We start from the raw sequence: 25,051 nt of genomic DNA, 5'->3' as shown, positions 1-25,051 counted from the left end.
ATAAACAACATTTCAACAGCATCCCTGGAGCTTATGTGGGATGGTGATGGGTAGTGAGGATCAGGCCCAAGAGAGGGAGGATTTGCACCAGGATCCCCGATCACACTGTGCCAACCCTTGACACTTGGCATGTTCCTTCAGTAATGTTTCCATCTTATGCTAAGTATAGTGTGTGTGTTGGAATAAAGGGATTAGAATGAACTAATTACGGGTTGTGACCTTATCTTTGATTCTTGGTGCTTAGCACTATGCTGGGCACACAGATGATTCTCAGTTAAAAGCTAATTTGAATCATCTCTCAAAGGTTTTTTTTGGTTCCAAGTGTCTGTAGAAGAACTTTCCCTGTTTGTAGATAGCTAGAAACCACCAGAGGAGACTTAATTAGCACACCAACTGCCTTTGTGGGTAGCCAGTAGTTAGAGGAAATGTATTTTCTTATGCTATCCAGAATAAACATTTACAAAACCATCTGGTGTTTGCTAGCCTCCAATTTCAGAGCATTCACAGTCTGCCTTTTTTTTTTTTTTTTAAAGAGAAAGGACAAAGCAGCTCTGACCGTTAAAACCACTGAAAAATTCCTGTCATGTGGAAGATGATATCAGCTCTAATTATGACTCCAATAAATACTTTCACTCACTCAGTAAATTAGGAGCTACAAGCCCAAGTTATGTAGCTAACTGAAGTATAAAATTAGAGTATTTCATTGACCTCTTGGTATAGTATCTTACTCTTATCCACACAGAATTGGAATAAATACAAGACTGTACTTGACAAGATGAACATTCTCTAGAGTGAGGAGAAATGTCCAAGTTACTCTCTTGATTTTTCTTCCCAGGAATAGGCTTTCCTATTGATCTTGGCTCAGAAATCTCATTGAACCTACCTAAAATGAAAGCTTTTTTTTCTTCTGAAATAAATGCCAAGGTTCATTACTGTGGAAGTATTTCTTATGTATTGTTGCTGTTAATTCAGGTACATAAAATTTCAATCTCGAGTTTTGTTAGACTTTAAGAAATACAGCCGGTGAGAATGTGTATTTTCTGTGGAACATATGGTAAAGCATTTGGATATTCCATTTGCACCAGATGTTGCCTTTTATGTAACGGATGCTCAATAAGTATTGTTGACTTATTGTGCATGTAAGACACAAGGAAGAACACTTAAGAGGATTTATAAATTCCTTAGGTTGCCATAATCATTTGATGTAACTTTATCTGAGGCTTCAGTTTTAAATATGGATTTTTCTTAGGATTACTAGTCTGCTGTCTTTCAGTGTATCTTGAGATTTGAGCTTACTAAGTAAATAAGCCCTTTTGAAATTTCTAACATTTATAAGATGATGAACAGTTTATGTGTTCTAAAATTCTTTATCTCATTTTCTTGCAGCCCTGTTCCTATTTCCCTTCTTCCCTTTTTGTTTCCTCTCTTTCCTTCTCCCTCCTTCCGTCCTTCTCTGGCTGGAAGCCCATTTAATTTTCCAAGTCTCTTTGAATGCAGGGCACAGTGTGTGGTCAACCTTGCCCTGAGGGTCGCTTTGGAAAGAACTGCTCCCAAGAATGTCAGTGCCACAACGGAGGGACATGTGATGCTACCACAGGCCAATGTCATTGCAGTCCAGGATACACAGGGGAACGGTAAGGGATACTCTTGTATTTCTCCAACCATTCATAATGGCATGGGAGGAAAGTTTGGAGTGTCCAGAAGCATCTTCAGTACCATGTGTCTATAACTGTTACATAAGATTCCAGAAGCATGTGGAGAGTATTTGTGTGTTTGAAAGATTCTATTCTAATTCAATGTAGGTAAACTGAATCACAGTTACTGAACTGCAGATAATGGACAAGCTGGGCCTGGTGGCTCATGCCTGTAATCCCAGTGACTCAGGAGGCTGAGAGAGGATGATCACAATCAACCTCATCAACTTAGGGAGACCCTGTCTCAGAATAAAATATAAAAATAAAAATGTAGCTCAGTGGTGAAGCACCCCTGGGTTCAAGCTCTAGTACAAAACAAAACAACAACAAAATCCAGAGAGAGATATCATGGAGAAAACATTAAAAAAAATCATAAAATATCAGTTATTCAGGACTCAAGATGAATGTGTTATTCTGAAAAAAATGAGTGCTTAGGATGCCACTTACATTTTAAGAATTTTTGGATAAATTGATTTAAAAAAGGAATGTGTATTTGGGTACTTTTAAAAAGCATAAAGTTACCTTCCTATGATGTTATCGTTCTGTTAAGAATATTAGTCATCATATTATGTGATGCCGTGTGGTGGTGACAGAGTAAGACCTCCGGGACTCCAGGGTTCTCTGACCCACGTGAAATAGGAGCAAGGGCTGTCTCAGGTGGTTCTTGCACCAGTGGTTTGTCATTTCCTGTAGAAATGTTAAACTATATAGATGTTAAGCTGTTACTGCTCACCCAACTTCTGATTTGCTCTTGATCTATTTTGTCCTGAAAGACTGGCTCGCTGGCTGTGTGTGGAAATTGGAAAGAATACTGGAGAGTCAGAAGAGTATAATGATTAAGAACAAAAGGTTATGGAACCTGGGTTCAGGCCAATGTGTCCTTGGAAATGACTCTATTTGTAATGTTCAAGTAATAATCATACTTTACCCTAAGGGCGTGTGTGATAAGAATGAAATTAGAAGTTAGTTCATTAAAGCCTTCAGGACAGTCCTACAGTTGATACATACAGTTATTGTTATAATTGAGTGATGTCTGTGAACTGTGTAAAATTAGCTATCACTGGTTTTGTGATGCCCATGAATTAAAAATCCCTTTTCCCTCCCCAACCCCACCCTTTTTTTCCCCCTGACATTCTATTTATTTCATGACTTTTTTAATGAGTAGGGTTATTTGTTTTTTCTTTCCCACATAGACCTTGACATTTCTGATTAAATTAACTTCTAAGAACTTCATAATTTTTAAAAATTCCAATTCAGTTTCTAATCAAATATTTCTAGATAAAGAAAAATGTACTTGTGAATGTTTACTTTTTAATTTAGTCACCATGCCCAACTTTTAAATTAATTTTAATGTTACTTTTAGTAAACACTAAAATTATTTAATGGTACAATTCTGTCATCTACAGATTAAGATAAATTGTCCTTTTTCAATACTTATGATGATTATCTCATTTTCTGGAATTATTGCATTAATTTGAACCTCTGAATTAGCATTGATAAATAGGGGTCAACTTGGGAATTCTCCTTTCCTTCCTAATTTTACTGGAAATTGGCCTTGGTATAATTTCATGTTTGCTATTGGTTATTAGTAAATTGTCTTCTTTGTGCTTATATAGTTTTTTCTTTTAGTCCTTGTTTTTGTTAAGGATTTTTGCTAGTAGTACAAACAATTTTATTAAAGGACTTTTTAAAAATCTTTTGTTAATATAATTATGTTTCCTTTAATTATTTGATGTTATAAATTATTGACACCTAGTACATCACTTTTATGTTTTTTTATAGCATGTAATTGGTCTACTTAGGATGTTTTCGTGACTGACAGGCTAGTTTGAGGAAATATTTTAGATGAAGTTGTTAGGTAGTTTCTGGATCTGGGTAGCATCTTACTATAGAAAAATGAGGGAGGACATGAGACCAAGGCATTAAAAATTTCAATATAATTGTTTTATTGTCCTTTAGGGATTTACATTTAAAATTAAAGACATGCAAAATTAATAAGCAGTGGACTGGAATTGTGGCTCAGTGGTAGAGCGTTTGCCTAGCATGTGTGAGGCACTGGGTTCAATTCTCAGCACCACATATAAATAAATGAATAAAATAAAGGTCTATCAACATCTAAAAAAATAATAAGAAGAATACGAGGCCAGTGAGCTCATATTCATTTGGAATATAGGGCAAGGAAGTAACAACTAATTTTCAGGTAAATTTTAGAAGCAAGAAAGACAAAAGCTAAAGAGAGAGAGAAAAGAATAAAGACAGAGCTTGCTTCTTGAATTATTACTCTTATAACTACTTTTATCAGAGGCACCAAGGGCGATGACGATGCAATCCCTGTTTTCAATGGCTATCCCCATCTGGGTTCTAGAGTGAACACACAGACCCACCACAATGGCAACAAACACATTGTCACTGTGAAAGAAAAACAATGAGTGGCTATGGGGCAGTTTGTGGCAGGAGGTGAGGGGGAGGAAAGCTCAGGAGCTGGGGACTGACTTGCCATTACCCTTGCCTTGAGAAGTCTACTTGACCACTGAGGTTAGGACAGATGGCTGCTGCTCCAGGGGCAGATCCCACTATAGGCAGCGGCCAGCAGAGCATTCTCAGGATGTGGGGACAGGCTCCCAGCCACAGGGAAGCAAAACACCGCCAAACAGGCACCTGGCAGTTGGCAGAGCTGCCCAGGGGATACCCAAATGGAGGCTTTGGGGTTTGTGGAAAGGCCGAGAGGATATTGTGGTGAGGGATTCTAATGTGGGGGAGTCAAGTAAGAGTGAAGGAAAGGATGTTTCCAGATCCTCTCAGAGGTTTTTCTGAAGATGTCAAGAAAGTGTGCCTACCGTTAATGGTGTTGTCACAGAACTTCTCTGGGGTCTTTGAGGCCCTAGCACTCACATAGGCACATAGTGGGTATTTAGTAAGTGTTGGATGGATGAAGGAATCCGTGATTCAATAATGGACTCTGCTAAGGTGAATCCCCCAGATGGTCCTGCCAAGCCTGTTCCATATGATCCTAAACATGAAGATAAATGTGGATGAAAGGAGGTAGTCAGAAATGGAAGCTAGACATCAGGAATGCAGCTTTAGTCTTCAGTGGAGGAACTCTTTCCTGTCACTATAACTATGGAAAAGTTGGCTCCTTCCCAGGGCTTTTGATGTTCTCCAGGAGCAGGGGTTCCGGATGCCAGAAAGGCACCCAGCTGACCCTTTGAGTCTAGTTTAATGAGGAACATGATTCTTTCACACTATTGGCCCAACTATTCTGGTCACTCTAGGTAGGAGTGTACTCAGAAGGACAAGGGAAAAAGAAGGATCTGCCATCCTTCACACTCTAACTCACTTCCTTTCCCTTAAGTTACAATGAGATGGGACATAATAATCAAAATGGCATTGAAAGAAGTCTGTGACTCCACTGGTTTGGGAACACTGGTGTCATGTTTTATTAGTATATCTCTACTAAGTGTTTATCCATCCTTTTTCAATTCCAGGGCATCATTTGAGATTAAGAAAAATAGATATCAAAAATTTCCATATTTCGGTTGTGGTCAGTATTTTTATTGCTTCTCTTTCATTTCTCTTAAGAAAATGTATTTCCCTGAGATAATTTTTCCTTGTTCCATTTGGGGTCACAGAAGCAGAATGAAGGCCTTCAAATATGTTGGAAAACAGTGCTTAAGTTAAAGGAACCACTCAGAAAAGTGGCTCCATGATTATGTTTATTTTCATAATGGAAAAAGTCCTATATACATGTATAGGATTATTGTACTGTACCCTATGAATTTGTGCAATTAAAATAGCAATTTTTAAAAAGATAGAAAGTGTCTACTTCTAGAAAGACCTCCTGCCATCTTGGTGTGGTAGATGGAAATAGACGTGAATGTTACTAACAGATGCCCTCACAAGTACAACGCTGACAAAAAAGAACCAAGTTGACATGATGGCTGCTTTTGAAAGTAAAATTGAAATGGCTTTGTTTTGTATTTATAATGCAAACTAGTAGGGTGCTTAATTACAGAATGCAAATGTAAATATGGGTCAGGACCTGTATTTTGTTTTCCCAAAGAAAAGGAAGTCTCTGCCAAGATATGATAAAATATATGCACTGGTTCCCTGTAATTTGGTGGCAGAAACTTTTCAGGCTTCCCATCTTTACCGCTTTCAACCACTTCTAGAACTGTGTGTGTGTGTGTGTGTGTGTGTGTGTGTGTGTGTGTGTTTAACTAAGCTGGAGCCATGCAGATAATCCAAAGCTTAATATTTTGGATTGTCTTCAAATCCATGTAAGAAAGAGAAAGCAATATTATTTCACATTGTTTATCTTTCTCCTTTTGTTACTGACTTGCAAGGAAATCCAAACCAACAGGTTGTCAAGTTGTTTTTGCCAGCTTTCAGTAGAAGCCATGATGGGGTCACAGCACTGAACCCCAGTATTCCTTTCTTTGAAGTTTATATCTTTAAGGAATAAACTAGACGACTCAGCTTATTAAAATTTCCTAACAGGTTAAAAATAATGAGAACCTTTTGAAAATATGCTGGTCTAGCCTGGTGCAGTGGCACATTCCTGTAATCCCAGCAGCTTGGGAGACTGAGACAGGAGGATGGCAAGTTCAAAGCCAGCCTCAGCAATTTAGTGAGGCCCTTAGCAACTCAGGGAGACCCTGTCTCTAGTTAAAAAATAAAAAGGACTGGGGATATGGTTCAGCGGTTGAGCACCCTGGGTTCAATCCCCAGTATAAGAAAACAAAAACAACTCTGGTCTAAAAATACATGTACTCATGTGTAACTCTAAAGCATACATTGGATTGTATGCTAAGTGTTAGCTCAGTTTCTCCAGAACTTCTCTAAGGATGTAGGATTGAAGACTAACTACTGTCAGATGTACCTGAAGATGTCTAGAACTGACAAAGCCAAACTCACAGGAGGAGGCTCTTTTCCTTGTCTCCATCACATTCAATATAGGAAAGCAAGAGGTAACCAGAGAATTCCCAGGATTTGTCCTCTGCACTGAGAACCCTGGTTCCAGCGGTCATCATACCCTGTTCAGAATATGCAAAACCCTGTAGAAAGACTGTTTTGAGAATGTTTCTTTGCTGATTCTTTTCAGCGTTCTTTAATTTGTTATCATGCCCTGTTGCTCGCATTATCTGAAAAATGCAATGCTGACCTACATTTTTGACTCCAGGTCTGGCATGACTTGAGAGCCACATGGAAAGTGACTGCTGAGACAAAGTGTACCCTCCTTGTGGTGAATGCTCAGCTAGACGAAACCCTGTCTCCCTCTCCCTTGGCAGAAAGCTCTCCTTCTGCTGTGGAGAGCCCCGTCGCCGTCACCTCACCTCGCCAAAAAGGAAACTTGGCTAACCCAAGAGCCGTTGGCACTGTCTGTGGAGCAGTGATGGATAATTTTTTTCTTTTCTGTCATGATTTCCTCCACCTACTCAGCTTCCCACCTCACTCACCTTACCTACAGCATGTCCTTCCACTGGGAAGGAACTCTAATGCCATTTTTTTAAAAACCAATGAAGTAAAAGTTTTGAGGTCTGATATTTTTCCTTGCCATTTGGCAGACCTTCATCATAACAAAGGACAATATCCCACTTGCCAAAAATATTGTGTTAGGAAACTCCAAGCCTCCCTATGATCTCTTGGTTGGGCTTCCCAGGTTGGAATAGAAGACACCTGATTTCAGTAGCTCAGAATTCCCCAAACCTAAAAAAGGCTTACTCATTAGTTACATAGCTTTCTAAATGAGAAGCAGTGATTCAGCTTTGAAGAGAGTAGAGACATGGTTCAGATTAAAAATTAATTTCTTATTTTTTCCACATGGAAAGGCAAGAGAATTAAAATTTACCGTCAAATTTGCCTCCAAGTTGTTCTTTTTCTTGGGAATGGGGGCAACATGCTTTTAAATTTCCTAATTATGATATGAACTGGGACTAATGTTTGGGGGATTTCTTTTCTCCTTTTCTTGGTACGTACTAAAGTGCTGTGTATGCCTTTGGCAAGCATTAAGTGTGAAACCTGCTTCATGTTCTGAGCTCATCATTTTATTTTGTTTTTGTTTTTGTTTTATTTCTTCCTTCAAGAGTCATACTGCTGTTACTACTGTGTGGCCAGAATAATTCACCTCAATGCTTTTCTACCTATAATGGGAGAATCACTATATAATATGCAGTTTAAAAAGCAATTTCGATTTTGACATTATAAAGTCATTTTGAATGGACATCCCCTGGCCCCCACTGACCCCAGTACTGGGGAATCAAACCCAGAGGCACTGTACCACTACATTCCCAGTGCATTTTAAAATTTTTATTTTGAGACAGGGTCTCACTCAGTTGCTGAGGCTGGCCTTGAACTTGGAATCCTTCTGCCTCAGCCTCCAAAGTCACTGGGATTACAGCGGTGTGCTGCTGCGTTGAGCCGACTCTTCTGTTTTCACGTGGCACCTGACTATCTATCTACTGTCCCTGGTTCTTACTTGATAGGTGCCAGGACGAGTGTCCTGTTGGAACCTACGGGGTACGCTGTGCTGAGACCTGCCGGTGCGTCAATGGAGGGAAGTGTTACCACGTGAGTGGTGCATGCCTCTGTGAAGCCGGCTTTGCTGGTGAGCTCTGTGAGGCGCGCCTGTGTCCAGAGGGGCTCTACGGCATCAAGTGTGACAAGCGATGCCCCTGCCATCTGGACAACACTCACAGGTGAGTGTTGGCTGCCCTGGAAGAACATGTCCTCTCAAAGTTTTAGATTTGATGTCCAGGATTTGGAAACAGGGATTGACAGAGAATTTGACACCCTAAGACTCTTCCTGCCTCTGAGCTGTCCTGGGCAGGAATTAACAAGTCCAAGGAGAATTTTTTCACTTAGTGATTGATGGCCCATGTCAGAAATGCTAAAATTGTTAAATGATCATTGGTAGACATTAAATTCTTCTCTCTATTAATGGGCACTGGCAAAAATTAAATTTGCCTAGATTAGTAAAACTATTCCCTAAGAGAGGGATTCTGTGACATGCCCTTAGAAGCAAAGATTCAGTGGAGAGACAAGGGCTTCTGCCAAGGTTAGTATGTAAAAGATCATAAAACGATTGTCAGTGCAACATGTTTTACTTGACAACAAATCTGTGCATGCAAAAGAGGCTACAGAGAGGAAGTGGGCAGGTTGAGGTTTTGTGCTAGTGCTTCACATGTGGCTGTCACATGGGAAATACCTTTCCAGGATTGATTACTTTGACACAGAACCCACAGGGGTCTGTTAGCTCAAAAATCTCTTGAAGAATTTGAGAACAGGAAACCACAAACCCACCCACCCTACTGTACCTTGTCTGCCTCTGAAAATATCTTCCCACCAGCTCTTTATTCCCCTCCTCTAAGGACCAAAAACATAACTTAGAATTCTGGGCCTTGTTTGCAGACTTCTGGAAAAGCTGCATTTGACAAGAATATAGCACATTATATAGAAGTTCAATGTTTCTAGAATTACTTTTATTTGCATTCAGCACAAATGTTGCTTCATTTATACTCCTGAAGATAACTCATGGCTGCATCAAATCCCAAATGCACAGAAGTTAAAAGTAAACAGAAATATGTGGATGGTCTCTTCTTTAATTCATTGTCAGGAACCAAGAAAACAAAAACAAACAAAACAAAAACAAAAACAAAAAATAAACCTTGTATGTGTGTGTGTGTGTGTGTGTGTGTGTGTGTGTTTGTAATATATTTAAATGGGACATATCAATTGTATTCTTAATCTGATTCAAGTAACTTTTAAGCCACTTTAGTCACATTTTTGGTTTTGCTCATTGGAAAATGTTGCCATTCTTTACATGACAGGGTTAGAATAACATTTAGGAGGGTAAAGGGAATAATCTCTGCAGGGTTTTGTTTTCCAACTCTAATATTTAAGGAGTTGGTAGAATTAGAGACAAGTCAGAAGTTTACCTTCCTTTCTGCAGTACAAGATTTGTTGCAATGAGAGATGAGTATCATGTAGCAATAGCCAAGAGCATTCTCCAGTGTGCTTCGCTGTATGTAGATGTAGTTGAAGCAAATAGAACAATCAACCTGTAGAAAGGAAGAGCTCTACTACAAGAAAAGTTGAAGCCGAGAGAATGTTGATTTTGGCAAGATGTAGTAGAGAGTTATTTGATGCCACTCTTGTGATAACTGTAACACAGGTCATGTGTAACTAAGTATGTATGCTTTAACAAAGTGCATGAGATTGGCTACAATCACATAGATCAAATAACATGAAAATCTGTCTAATAATGTATATCAAATAGTCAGAAGACTTAAAAAGTCTATTATGTCCCTAAATCATGAAAGGTATTTTTAAAGATTAGCTTCTACAAATGTCTACTAAAACACATTGAATATTGATTATATGATTCTTTTTGAACTCACATTCGGAGCCATTCATTAATTCTTATATCTTGACTATCCATTAATTCTTTTTCTTATGGTTTGGGATTGAACACAATACCTCACACTGTGCTAGGCAAGCACTCATACCACAGAGTTGTATCTCAATCCCCCTTTAGTTCTTATATCTTGAACTTCCTTTTAAAATTCTTGGAAACACAAGGTCCCTTCAAACCAAAAGGCATGGAATACTTGTTTTAATTGAAAGTCTAACTTGTTCACTTACCACTTAAGCAAGTGGATCTGTGCTGTTACATAATTCGTGATATATATTTGTCCTAAAACCTTTCATTATAATTAATAAGATAACTAATGCAATTTAAGTTAATGGTTTACATTGTCTTTAGGTAAATTTTGAGATCTGTGAATGTACATATTGACATATATCGTGGCCATATATTTGGGTAGGGGTTTGTATTGATGAACTTTTTCTGCATCATAAAAAAGCACACTCCCTAAACTTAGTAGCACAAAACAACCTTTGTTTAGTAGGTGATGATTTTTTGATTGACCGTTTGGACTGGGCTCAGCTTAGTGGTTCTTCTGCTGGTCCCACTTGTGTTTAGCTGGCAGGTTGACTGGAGGCTGATTGGTCCTGGATATTCTCACTCACATATCAGGCATTTGGCTGGGTGATGGCAGCGGCTGATCCACACATCTCCAGCAACTAACAGGCTAGCTTGGGCTTTTCTGCATCATGACTGGCTTCTAAAAACAGCACTAGACAGGGCAAGTGCCAACATGCAAACATATTTCAAGCCTCTGGTTTCGTCATGTTTGCTAATGTTTATTTGTAAGACAAAGCAAGTCCAAGTTCAGTATGCTCCACTTCTTGATGGGAGGAGTTACAAAGAATTTGTAGCTATTTTTGTTTTGCAATCAGTTATAAAATTTGAAATGCCTTTGAATGTATTTATGACTAATAAATACATTGCTACTTTGAAGTTTAGCACTATTATTGAACATAAAGATTTTTCACTGTGACTTTTCAACATAAAACTGACTTTTATGGTGGAAATGATTTTGAACAATAAAATAAAATTTGATATTTAATCAAATTCCTTGTGGAATATGTATATTATCTCTTGTTAATAAGGACATTTCATAGCCATTGGCAATCAGGATGTGCCTCTTAGTAAATGCCACCTAATTGCCATTGCCTTTGAGCATTAATAACATCTAAGGAAGTGAATTAAAGGAAGTTCGGTGACTCATTCTGTTTTAGCCAGTATTATGCAGTCTAGGACTCTTGCTATAATTTAGCTATTAAATTGAAAAATTACTAGAAAATGTGTATTAAGTTATATGTGTATATGAAATGACAAATATTCCCCTATGTGTATAATCCTATTTTTATATACACGAAGCAATCTGTTCTTTAAATGGAAAACAGATATTGAGTATATCACCCTTCAACCTCCAATCTGCTGCTCCTACATAAACACGTAAATCTCATTACCAATTAAGCTGCCTGCATGAGAACACATCAAATGCCTCCAAAGTGCTCTGACTTCCTACATCTAATTACAAATTGCAGAATACTAATTTTGGTGTCAATCAATCTGAGAACCAGTGTGCTGCATTACTACTCACTGGGGGGCATTGAATATCAATTTCTCTGTCTGCCTCTCAGTTCAATTCTCTGTCCCCAGATTATCTATTTTGTTTAATATTTATGTCTACATAATGACTGTAAAACAATGTTTCCTACCAAAAATTCCCTTTTTTATAGTGTAAGATAAACTACCTAATCCATCACTTGAAATATTTTCTGTTCCTTCTCTCAAATGTAGGGCCTTATTGAAGTAAATTTAAATTTGTTTGTGTTTGCTTACGTGGTCTGATGACCTCTTATCTGTGCAAAAGCCTGAATTTTAGGTATTTTCTTTCATATCTAGTTCCCCTTGCAGGCTGATAGTGAACTTATTTTCTTTGGTATAAAAACAGACAAACCTGATTTAAATTTGAGACTGAACAAATCTTACACTTTCTAGGCCTCTGTTTCCTTGTTTATAAAATGGGATCATGCATACCACTTTAGGATGCTTATGTCCCGAGAGAAAAGATGTCTCTGAAGGAGTGTCCAAGGAGTTCCTGGAAAGGAGGAGGAACTTGACTCAGGGCCAATGGGACTCTTGGCATTCCTGACAGGAGAGACTTTCAACGTGGTCCAGTCAAAAGCATAGACAGAGCTTTATTTAGGCAAGTAGATACACATTTAAGGGAGAATGGGAGCAATCTCAAGAGAAGCCTTTGGGGTAATGCAAGGAATACACATTCAAGGGAGAATGCAGGCCATCTCTAGGGGGAAAGACTGCAACCCGTTGGTGTGAGTGTTCATATTTATAAAGGGAAAGTTGCTAGGGGCTGGTTTAGAGGTGAGGCCAGAGCAGACCTACACAATTTCACACAGGTTTTCCCTATTTTTGCAGATTGCCCTCATATTACAAGAGCCGTCACTTAGGAGCTGCAGTTGTTTATAGGTCCTATCTGCATTTCAGTGGTTCATGGACACTTCCGTTGAGACCCAGTCTCTTTTTCTCTCCTTTTATTCCCAAATTCTTATTTCAGTTATGAGGACGAAATTAAATAACGCATATGGAGTGTTTAGTGGGGTGACACCCGTTCAGTGCTCCATAAATACCAGCTGCTCATCTGTGCATTCACATACAGTATCATCACAGACATCACAGCAGTGAGTGTGTCCTGCAATTAGTGTTCATTCCTTTTAATACCAAGTTCAGGGGAAGTCCTGTCTTTATATACAGATATGTTGATGTTACTTAGCATTGCTCAATGGCAGAGATGTCAGGGAGAAGCAGATCCATGTTTGAAAGTTAGCTCTGGAGTCAGATCTGTTACACATCAACTGTCATTTTCATTTATTAACTCAGACTTTATGGTATGATGAGGACGGGGAGCAAAATAGACTGAATACTTGCCCTCACAGAGGGAAAGGAAGATGTAAAAGTAAACATAGGGCTACAATTTGTGAAAAGGAAGAGGAAGAGGAAGATCAGGGTGCAATGAAAGAGAAGAACCACAGAGACCTAATTAAAATTTGGGGTGGGGGTGGTGTTGATTGGAGAAGGCCTCTCTGAAAAAGAGTTGTTTAAACTGAGACTGGAAGGACAAGATGGAGAGAGATAGGCAAAGAGTAAGGACATTGCCTTTCAGCAAAATGGACTAGCCCAAGGAAGGCCCTTAAATTGATAATACTTGATGCTTTTACAAACTAAAAGAAATCCAGTATGGCCAGACATAGTAATAAAGAGGGAACAGTGTTGAAAGTAGAGGTGGAGAAAAGACTGGCCTGATGCTGAGTGTTGTGGGCTATATTTAGTGGACCATGTATCTGTTTTCACAAGATGGGGTGTAAGGGTGAGCTGGCTATTCACTCTTTAGAATGTCCTGGTTAAAGCAATAATTAAATAGTCACACTAGCTGTATTAAACCATATGAATCTCGTTCTGAGTGAAACCTTGAAAGCGTTTTCCAGGAGAATGTTGTTTTACTCTTTAGGAGATGAGCCTGTGTGCAGAAAGGGAGAAAGGGTGCTGGGCTGATCCGGAGTTTGGGAGGTCTGGCACTGGCATGGAGTAGGATAGTGTCAGTAAAGATGAAGAAATGAGGGCAGATTCAAAATCCGTTTTGGAGTTGGAATGGTAAAGTCCCAATGATGCATTTCTTTTCTATTCCCAAGAAAGCATCTCAATTATAGAATTGAATTTGAATGTTTCTTTAGACCATATGTTGTGAGGATGTTTATGGTGGATGCCCAGGTTTATGCCTATGGGCCTTCAGTTGTGAAGAGGTCTAAATGGGAATTTAAATAAATTTCTGAAATTTGGGATGAAACCATCCAACCTATAGGCTTTTTCTGAAGAAGGAGAAGGAAAAGGAGAAGGGAAAAAACTAAAAGTGGAACATGAGATTATGGGGTGTGACTGAGACCCTTACTTGACAGAAGAGGTCATTGGGCCAGGGGAGGTTATGTGCCTTCACTGGGTTACTGAGGCAGTGTGAGAAGTGGAATTACATCTTCAGTCTTCAGTCCTCCTAGGCCATCATTCTTTCCAAGAGTAGAACGTCTATGAGCAATGCTGTGATGAGAGGTCATTTAGCAAATGTCCGGATGCCACAGGGGACTTTGTTGTTTGCCCTAGTTAAGGGAAAGGCTTGAGCTCCGTTGGGGGAGGAAGATCATCTTTGAACAGGCTTCCAGTTGTCCACGGAGCTAGTTGGACTGTTTAGCTTTTCCTGTGGGGGGAAGCACATGTTTTTGGTACAGTGTGCCACAGAGTGCCCTATTGTGTCAGCTCACTTCCATGTGCATCGTAGCACAGCTGATGTGTCCATTTGCTCTGGAGCAGCAGCTGGCCCCTTGGCCCGGCAATGTGGCTGCTGTTTCAGGTAGCAACAGCTGCTCTGCTGCCAGGTAGAGGGAGCTGAGAGGAAAAACAGATCACCAGGGCACGGCTTCTTGGACTTCACACCGGTTAACTGATGAGATATTGTCATTGGGATGGAGTCCTTTAGTGTTTCCCATAGAGATAACTCCTTATTGAATTAGTGCCTTTGATTTAAGAAAGAATTTCAGACAAATGGATGGAGTTATAATAGTCATTCTTCTAGAGCATGATGCTGATTTCACACATTTCTGCAGTATCAATTAGGTTTCAGCCAATTAATTACATCACACAAGCCTGGGAATGAAGTTTAAATTAGTGTGCATGGAATTACCCACACATCATTTAGTGATCATGGCTAAAGTAACATTTGCATGGGCCTTGGGTGTCATGTTTACCCCAGAGTGACTCGTTTCTTTCATCCACGTCTCTCAGCTGTCACCCCATGTCTGGAGAGTGTGCCTGCAAGCCCGGCTGGTCGGGACTCTACTGTAATGAGACATGCTCTCCTGGATTCTACGGGGAAGCTTGCCAACAAATCTGCAGCTGCCAAAATGGGGCTGACTGTGACAGTGTGACTGGAAAGTGCACCTGTGCCCCAGGATTCAAAGTGAGTGACTTGGGCTCTGGAGGCAGGAGAAGAGAGATACGGAGCATATCAACAACATGATTTGTATGATCTGCTGTAAAGTACAGTGAATGTGCTCCAGTCATTCACATCATGAATAAGAAGAGAATAAGGATAAAGTATGAACAGAGACATAAGTAACGACCTTGGAATGATGATGGGAAAGCTGGCAAAACTCACAACGTGTGATTAATATTTAATATAAGAATATGCCAGGAAGTATGATGTATTGTAATTATTCCTCAAGTAATTATTTTGCTATCCTTTTATAGACCACAAAGAAGTTACTCTTCCAAGTAGGTTAGTTATTATTGTTGACAGTTATTCTTTTAATTCGATGAAATTTGAAAATACATCATACATCAAGTTATCATTTATTATGTATTTACACTCTTTAGTTAGTTGCACATAGTTTTTAGGTTCCTTTGGGAACCAAGACCCTACAAATATACCTGTATGCCAACACAACATAATTTTGCCTAAAGTTTCTCAGGTTTCCTACCTATAGGTTAGGAATCTTTGTTTTAAAGGAAAACATGTTGTTTGGAATTATTTCCTCCCATCTTAAAGAAGGTAACATGGGACTGTGAGGAATGTTAATGGTATTCCTGAGCTCACATAGAACTGGCAGGTCATACAGTCACAGAACTGAAAAGATCTTTTTAGGGTTTGCTAATCTATGTCCCAGTTATTTGGCTGAGCCCTTAAATTAGCTTTAAGAATCCCTCCTTTTTTTTTTTTTTTTTTTTTTTTTCTTTTAAAGATACGCCCTCCAGTCACCTTTGGTAGTAAGCCAATTCTGTGTTTAATGCTGTTGGATAAATTGAATTGCACTGCTGGCTGACTGTGTTCCATTGCGTTGTTTCACCCACCACTAACATTACACATTATACAAGCATGTCTAGGAAGCATTGGGAACTAATGTATAGTTCATATTTACGCTTGTATATTTATTGGTGGTAATTTTACAGCTACAATTTGCTTTTATGTATCGACTTGTCTGACCAAGGACAAAAGGTTTATTTTTTAGTTCTGCTCTGAAGGCAAATCTCATGAAGGCAGCAGGTTTTTGGATCCCATTTAATATTCTATCTTAGACATAGCCCCACTAGTATTACCCATGAATCTCTAAAATTTATACAGTGGTGACATTATAGCAACTTTTTAAAAATATAATGTGTTAAAATTAGAAAGAAGCATAATTAGCATCACCATGATATATTTTTGTTTATTTGTGTTGTCCTGATTTCAGTCAGCAAAATTGCCTGCCTTTTGCTATTTGTGCCTGTCTAGGGAGGTGACTGCTCCACCCCATGCCGTCAGGGCACCTATGGGATAAACTGTTCCTCTCGCTGTGGCTGTAAGAATGATGCTGCCTGTTCTCCTGTGGACGGGTCTTGTACTTGCAAGGCAGGTAAGAGTGGGCGGATTAGTCTTTTATTTGATACGGGTCCTGTTATCATCTAAAGTCATAGGATAGAAGTCTTGATCAGGGTTCTAGCTGTAGCTGCATCAAAATTCAGTGCCTGACCTCAGCAAGCCCCTCATCCCATGTGGGCTCTAAAGCCTTCATGAGTCAATGAAAAGAGGCTCACATTAGATGGTCTCTGAAGTTGCTGCCAGCTTTAAAAGTCTGTGAGTCTCTGCTTTGGGCAAGAGTAAACAAGCAGACGTGTGTCTGTGTCCCGAAATTGACTGACCTGGAGTCATGACAAGAAACGCGGCCAAGCACAGATTCTATGTGAGGCCCAAAACGTGTCCATTCGTAGATGCAGCCAGGATCTTGGATACACATTGTCCATGGTTAAAGGGATCCGCTTCAAAGATGGGGCTGTTTTTTTTCAAGCACAGACGTTCCTCTTCACCCATAAAGTTTCTGATCTGAATGGAATTCAGCCTTCCACAGCGCGCATCACTGCATGTCAAAGGTGCTCCACTCCTGTGCTCTTCTCCAGTGGCTCAGTGGTGCTCCTCAGCATTGGCATGCTTGACAAGTCACACGGCACATGTGGCTGTTTGGGTCCTCGGGATGCCTTTTGTTTGTTTCTGATGGAGGACTTCTGTGGCAGAGCCAAGGCTCTGTGCTGCAGGGGCTGGGGCGGAGAGGCATTGTGGTGCATCTCCAAGATGTTTCTGGAGGGAAACTTGGCTTGGAAAGGCTCACCACAAGTCCCTGCTGCCTTTGTTCCCTCATTGCTCCGGCTTTCTTGTTGTGCAGGCTGGCACGGGGTGGACTGCTCCATCCGCTGTCCCAGTGGCACCTGGGGCTTTGGCTGTAACTTAACATGCCAGTGTCTCAACGGGGGAGCCTGTAACACCCTGGATGGGACCTGCACGTGTGCACCTGGATGGCACGGAGAGAAATGTGAACTTCCCTGTCAGGTAGGGCGGCTCTGCCTGGGAACTCCTGGGAGAGGCTGATGCCAGAGGGTTGGCTTCTTTCTGCAGTTTTCCTGATTTAAATCGGCTGAATGTGAACCGAACTTCAGTAATTATTAGAAGAATCGAGGTGTTTGCATTCAAAATGGACATAGGATTGGAAAAGGGGTAGGCGTGGCAATCGGTTAGGTAGGTTATGTGAGACTTCTTCCTTCTTTCCCCTTTTCTCCACCCTGCTTCCCTACCCCTACTCAAATAATTTTCTGTTTCTTAAAACACTCATCTTGTGGTAGCAGCCAGTTAGCAGCACTGGTCAAACACCCAGTGTATGCTTGTCATTCTCCAAATATTTTGTTTGCATTATAATGGAAATCCCCTAGCCTTTGGGGTGAGAAGTGACCTGGCAACTGAAAAGGGGTGGTGACTGGTTTCACAGAAATGCTCATTGAAGTGACGAAAGAAGGCTTTGAAAAGACATAGTTTAATGTAAATATCTGTAGTTGCAAGAATCTCCTAAGATTTTCCAAGTTCAACACTCACTCCATTCTATTCCCTTGACCTACTTTGGAGATGTGCATCATTAGAAATTATATCTACCCTGGCTGACAGAGGGTGCAGATGGGAGGTGTATTCTGAAGTAACCTGCCGATTTCTTTCTTTCCAAAGCACTTGGCTGATTCCTTTCCCTCACTTCCATCACTCTTTCTTCCTGTCACAATTCTTTTCTCCTGAGCCATTAAGCATTCTCTCAGTGGTGTGTGTTCTCTGCCTCCAGGACATCATCAGATGACAAGATAACAATGTGACCCCTTGAACTGGGCCCCTCCAGAAGGGACTTCCATGGAGGCTCTTCTCTCTCTCTCTCTCTGGGCTTCCTCCTCATTAAGTCCAATCCATTTCCCAGAGTAGAGAGGATTCCCACCCTGGGCTTTTCCATGCCCTACAAACCCCCAGGACAGAGTTAAGTTAGCTTTGCTGACTCTCAGACCAATAAACACATTATCAGTACTTGGAAACAGACTGGAAGGTCACCCTTCACTCCCTGTTGGTTTGTGGACAAAGCAAAGCCCCAGGCACAACCTTGTCCTTTTTTTTTTTTTTTTTTTTTTTTGTATGTTAGATGAGTAGTAAATCAAAGAAGGCTGATGATTTTGTGGTTCATAACACGGTAGAGTTAAATCTTGTGTAACTCTTATCAAATATTAGTAGGGCCTAAAAAAGGGCTTAATTGGTTTTACTAGTTTTACCAGTTTTAAACAAATGATTATGCCATCTAACACCCACTGTCTGTTCATGCTGGTTCTTGTGCCCCTCTGGTGATAGTGCATGCCCCCTGTTTTCCTTAGTACCTGGGTGGTATGGGGAGGTTTGTAGCACCTTCCCTCAACTCCCAGAATCTGAAGTGAAAGAGTAAGGTTTTCCCTGCAAATGCAGAGCTTTCCATTTTTCACCCATAATGAAATAATCATATCCACCAAGAGTCTCATCTCTGTTGGGATGCCCATTCTGACACACATGTACAAACCTAACCGTCCGCGAGGGGAAGAGGAGGAGGGTGTGCCAGCACATACTTAGAAGTTTAAATCAGAATATTTCATGTGGTTTCAACTTTTTATTGGAAAGGAGGGGATATTACAAAAAAGTAACAAAAGCTTTTCATTTTTCTATGTTTTTTATACCTTGTATTTCACTGACAACTTAGGGAAATAAATGTAATGCAATTAGAACAATAATTATTTTTAATGTTAGAGCTTATTTATGTGGGCCAGGGTTCTCCTTTTCTACTAAAGAAATGAATGCATTATAGGGAACACCGCACTATGTTATAAAAATTTTTTTAGGAACAAAAATATATTTTTATGAGTCGTAACTTATGATGTTTTTAAAAATTAACCCGTATATTTACATATATTGCATATATGCACACCAACATATTGTAAATTTGGTTTTATCATCCATCTGTCCCAACCATTATGTCAGTTATCAGCCAGTTTGAACAGTTTTGGAACACTGATGTTCTGGAGTCTACATGATAGGGACCAAGAAGACCTGGGAAGAGGTGACTGTAATATGTACCCCTGAGAGGTGTAGGGGAGCAGGGTACTGTATCTGAAATGTCTGGCCGTCGCCCTGTTGCCTCCAGGTTCTCATTGCTGTCTTTGGTACTATCTTCTGTGTAGGATGGCACATATGGACTCAACTGTGCTGAGCGCTGTGACTGCAGTCATGCAGATGGCTGCCACCCCACTACGGGCCATTGCCGTTGCCTCCCTGGATGGTCAGGTGAGAGACCAGAGTCATTACTTGAAAGGGGAAACCAGCTAACTTAATGTCCTGTTCTACTCTTTCAGAGAACTACACAAGTCAACATTTCAGAAAAAAAATGAAAATAGAGAAAAATCTTCAATAAACCAACACATGTACCCATGAAATGTAATCACTACGTGTAATTAATATGCAACCCACGAATTTTTTTTATTATCATTGGTCTGTGCCAGGGTCAATTCTCTTGAGAGAGAGAATCCAGTTGCTGGAATTTAGACAATAAGATGGGAGAATGTGAGTTACTGTGAAGAGCTCAGAATGAACTCTATGGTATAATTGAGCTTTGAGGGGAAGAAAGGTTGAAATAAACCCTAAGAATATAACTAGGTCAATTTAGTGAGATGAAACTATTAAATACTAATATTAATATGGCTAATATGCAAATACTTAAATATTCTTTCCTAGAAATAAAAGTTTTAAACTTCCTTTTTTCTCACAATTATGTTGGAGTCATGACAAATTTATAATATGGTTGAGTACAAATTTTCTAACCACAGCTTGGGAATTTCTCTTTATTTATGTGGCTTCATGATTTTAGCCAGGAAGTTTATCAAGCTAACAGTGGTCCCAGAAGAAGGATGATGATTTTGCTCATGATCTACAGACTTGCTTGGACATTTAGTGCCATCTTCCAAGTCTGTAAATCATGAGCAAAAACACCATTCTTCTTCCAGGACTACTTTATTTCCCACCAGCAGTGAATGAGGGGTCCAGCTTTTCCACAACCTTATCACATCTGTCTTTTCTATTATAGCCACGCAGGCATGTGTGCAGAGGTATCTCATTGTGGTTTACTTCTGTGTTTCCCTGATGACTAATGATGTTGAGGATCTTTCCATGCATGTTTTGGCTATCTTTGCAGAAATATTTATTTACATAATTTGCTCATTTTTAATTGATTTATTTTATTTTTATTATTGAGTTGTGATAATTCTTATATATTTTAGATTAATGTTCTTTACTGTATATGATTTGAAAGTGTTTTCTCCTATGAGTTTTTGTTTGTTTTACTTTCTCGATGGTGTCCTTTGTTTAAAAAAGTTTTTAGTCTGAGAAAATCTACTTTACTTCTTTGATAAATTTTGTTGCTTGTGCTTTAGTGTATCAAATATAAGAATTAAAAGGTTGGTGACTTTTTTGTAAAAAATTTGTAGTTGTAGCTTTGGATTCATTTGAGTTAGTTTTTTTTCTTTTTAATGAGATAGGATAAGGGGGGTCAAACTGTATTCTTCTGCATGTGGATATCCAGTTGTCCAAGCACCATTTATCCATTGAATCTTCTTCACATCTTTTGTCAAAAATCTAATAGAAAGCCCATAAATATGAGAAGAGTTTTTCTGGAATCTCTATTCTATCCCATTGGTCTATATACTCATTCTTATGCCAGTACCACACTGTTTTGATTACTGTAGCTCTTTAGGAAGTTTTTAAAATTGAGAAATGTGAGTCCTCCAGCTTTGTTCTTTTTCAGGATTGTTTTGACTGTTCTGGTTCCTTTGAATTTACATATGAATTTTAGGATCAATATGTCAGTTCTACAGAGGAACAAGATGGAAATTTAACAGGAATTCAACCTATCTATCAATTTGGGGAGTATTGCCAACTTACCCATAATCAGACTTCAGATGCATAAGCGTGGGATGTCACCTGCAGCCTTTTCAGTGTTGTCTGTCAGTCCCTTAGAATTTGTTGAGAGTTTCTTTGCTTTCTGATGAACTGTCATGAGCTTGATTTCTACTGTCTGAGAGCCACTTGGGAAAGAAGTCAAGGCTTGTGCAGTAGACTTCATTTTCTGTTAGTAGGAGCCACCCACAGACAGAAGACTTCCTGACCCTATAGTTCCTTCTTGACTTGCAAAACTTTACAATATGAAAATTCTACCTTCACAGTTTTCTATTGACTCTCTATTACCAAATTTTAAAATGAATCACACCAGGGGTTTAAACTGAGTTTTGTTACCAGGGTTCTTGAAATTCTCAAATGGACTGACTAGTATTAATTTCTCATTGACCACTGTTAAGCAAAACATCATTTCAAACCTTCTGGCAAATTCCGAAGACTTCTAACAGAGAAGCCACATCATTTGTTTTGGGTCATATGCTATCAAATCTACTTTTGTCTTGTGAATATATAGAAATGTGAGGTATCCTGGAATACCTCATTAGTACTCATGTGTCTGCCTGCTTTGATTTAGAACCAGCCTGTGAAAGACACACACTAGTAGACATGGGAGAAGCAAGAGATGATTTGGTCTGAAGCCAGCCGGAAAATGTGTTGGTTGCATTCCACAGTCTGGGTCATGGGGTAAGACAAATGATCCCATCTGGCCTTAGACCTATCAAGCTCCTACGGGAATGCAGAGGCTTTGTCACACAATGTAATCTTGTAATCCTCTGCCCATCTGTGACTGGCTTGCTTCTCCAAAAGGCACAGGGCTCTATCTCTTACTGCCCACTGTGTCTTTGCTTCCTGGCCTGTGTGTCTTTATTGTTGCTAGGCCAGCTCAGTTGTCCCAATGCCTCATTTCTTTGGGTCCTCTGTGTGGGCTGTTGATGTGAAAACATCTGTCAGTATCTAAGCCTGCGTGAGTTTGTCTGCCACACTCACAGAACACTGTCGGTATAAGCAAACATATGTAGAGGAAAAGAGAGTTCCAGAAGCTTCAGAAACACCTGCAATTGGACCAAGTTTTGACTTATTTTTTCTAAGAGGACAGAGCAGATTCTGTGGACTATTTACACAGGACATCATTTCATTGTTGACACTGGACAGACTTATGATCTTTCATCAATAAAATTGTCTCAAGTAATTTCCTTGTTAGGAACTTAGTCAGTGTAAAGAAGCCTTTGCTTTTCATCTAGGCACCAGATTGGGGCCACACTGTTAACAGAAGTCCAAGGAAGTAAATGGTTCTACTTCCTCTCCTCTCACTGCCAAGATGACTTTAGATGACACATTGAACATCTCTGTAGAGGGAGGCAGTATGGTGTGTAGCAGCCAGGCTTCTTGAAGAAGTCAGTGAAATCCAGCACGGGGCTTGAGCTCTGCCATGGGCCAAGTCCAGATGGTGTGAAGTGTTTGTCCCATGATCAACTGGTTTGGTGCCAGAGGTAAGGGTAAGAGAAATCGATAGGCCTACTCTGAGGAAGTTGTGCGCTAGCCCGATGCACTAGGAAGTCTTGCCTGTGTCTAAACACGTGATCATTGCCATTCACAGCTTCACCCTGTCATCCACTGGCTGTCTTTCTCCTCAAGGACAGTGACCAGAGTTTTGTTTTTATTTCACTATAATTGATAGTCTTTAGTCATAAAAATTCTTCAAAATATGTATTATGAAAATAACCAAAACAAAAACTTCATGATACCCCAGCAACTGTTTCCAAAAGAAGATTGCCATTTTTCAAAAGAAAGGATGTGCACTTTTATTACATATGGTTATTTGAGAACTTAATTTATTAACATTTTTAGCCAATGGGCTATTTTTTATTGATTTTTATTTATTTATTTTTTGGTACTGGGGATTGAACCCAGGGACACTTTACCATGGAGCTACATCCCTGGTCCTTTTTATTTTTCATTTTAAGACAGGGTCTTACTGAGTCACTGAGGGCCTCACTAAGTTGCACAGACTGACCTTGAACTTGTGATTCTCCTGCCTCAGCCTCCTGAGCCACTGGGGTTACAGGCCTGTGCTCATGCACCTGGCCCCAAAAGTCTATTTTTTCAAAATGGGGCAGACTGCAGTAGAAAAACAGGGAAAAGGAAATAACATCAAGGACATATCCTGAATTCTTCCTACACCTTTCTCCCCCCCCACACACACACACATACCCTCCACATACACACATACACATAACTTACCCATGTGTAAGCACACATACATATACACTGCTATAAAATGAGACTGGCTTTTTCAAAGTCATTGTAAAATTCCAGGTGTCAATAAGATATAATTACTTTTATATAGATAGATATATAAATGGATATGTGTATTCCCAGAGTAGTGGAGTGATATGCTCTATAAAGTATTTCCTGAAAGTGATACGAATGCATTCAGTCAACAGAACACCTATTTGCTGAGTATTACAGCTAATCGCAATTTCATTCCAGCTGTCTGGGGATGTGTGCAGGCTGCAACCTGGTCTCTAGTCCTGGCTAAGATCACCATCAGCTGGGAACTCTTTTCACTTGCATATTCCCAGTCGCCACCTCACACCTACTGAGTGAGAATTTGGGGAGTGGGAGAGGAGAAGATAAAAGATGAGGAGGATGGAGCCCCCGCAGGTCCACTTTTGTACAAATTTGGAAACAACTTGGAAATCCCTTAGGATGCACTCTTTGGCACAGGGAGTGAGAGCTGGATGTCTGCCTGACTTAGCTCTTGGATCGGCTCTTCTGCTGCGTACAACCTGCGCAGCAGCCTTACTCGACAGTCCCATCTGTGGTGTTAAAAGTCACCCAGTAGCCCAGGTAGTACTGTTACCTTGTGTGCATAGTGGATTTGTTACACCTTGTTACTAAAATTATTGAAGAATTTGGGGTGCAGGGGGGCATTTTTTTGACAGAAGCATAACCAATGGCAAGAGAGAAGTCTTAAGAATGCATTTATACTAGAATAAAAAATTGAATGCTGAACTGTTAGTAAAGGGGTCAGGACGCCAAAGCTACCTCTTGGCCTCTTGGGAGAGAAAGACTAGAGGGGCAGGGTATCATGGTAAGGAGAGGAAAGGAGACTAGAAGAAGCGTGAGGTGCTCGAGTCCAGTCAGGAAGGGGAGAATTGGGAGCAGTAGCCGAGAGGGCAGTTGATGAGAAGAATCCAGCTTCCTCACTTCCCAGGAAGCAGAACAAAGCTCGCAGCAGTCCAGTCCTTCTTTGTAGCCCTCCTTTCCAAGTGTCTCCAAACACCACATGTGACTAACAAAGTGAACTTCTGCTTCGGGGACTGGTTTGTCCCAAAGATCTCCCATGAGGCTGGTGATGCCTGAATTGTTACAATAAGGGAAGACCTCCCTTCCTCTGTCCAGTGACACATACCTGCAGATCCAAGTTGGAGACAGTAACCTGTCAAGGGTTAATGAGCAGGCACACACCCATCAGCCACAGTGAAAATGACTCACTCTTTGACCCTTCTGGGCATCCAGTGGTGAAGAGTACGTCTGCAGGTATCTGTCTGTCTGTCTGTGTGATTTTGGGGGAGTGAG

The 25,051-nt window shown here is 40.1% G+C and overlaps 1 protein-coding gene across 4 annotated transcripts in view; it reads left to right on the top strand.

The window, feature by feature from the left end:
• Window positions 1-25,051, top strand: part of Megf10 (multiple EGF like domains 10) — a 168,186-nt gene that overhangs the window by 110,373 nt on the left and 32,762 nt on the right. For all 4 annotated transcript variants that reach the window (XM_047556736.1, XM_047556735.1, XM_047556737.1 and 1 more), the window contains 6 exons: window positions 1,498-1,634; window positions 8,177-8,389; window positions 14,953-15,127; window positions 16,439-16,559; window positions 17,364-17,527; window positions 19,705-19,807. In XM_047556736.1, the coding sequence (XP_047412692.1) occupies window positions 1,498-1,634; window positions 8,177-8,389; window positions 14,953-15,127; window positions 16,439-16,559; window positions 17,364-17,527; window positions 19,705-19,807 (913 nt within the window). The remainder of the gene's footprint in view (window positions 1-1,497; window positions 1,635-8,176; window positions 8,390-14,952; window positions 15,128-16,438; window positions 16,560-17,363; window positions 17,528-19,704; window positions 19,808-25,051) is intronic.

The sequence above is a fragment of the Sciurus carolinensis genome, chromosome 6 (assembly GCF_902686445.1).
Source record: "Sciurus carolinensis chromosome 6, mSciCar1.2, whole genome shotgun sequence".
In the NCBI taxonomy this organism is placed as follows: domain Eukaryota; kingdom Metazoa; phylum Chordata; class Mammalia; order Rodentia; family Sciuridae; genus Sciurus; species Sciurus carolinensis.
This window is presented reverse-complemented; position numbering and strand designations above follow the sequence as displayed.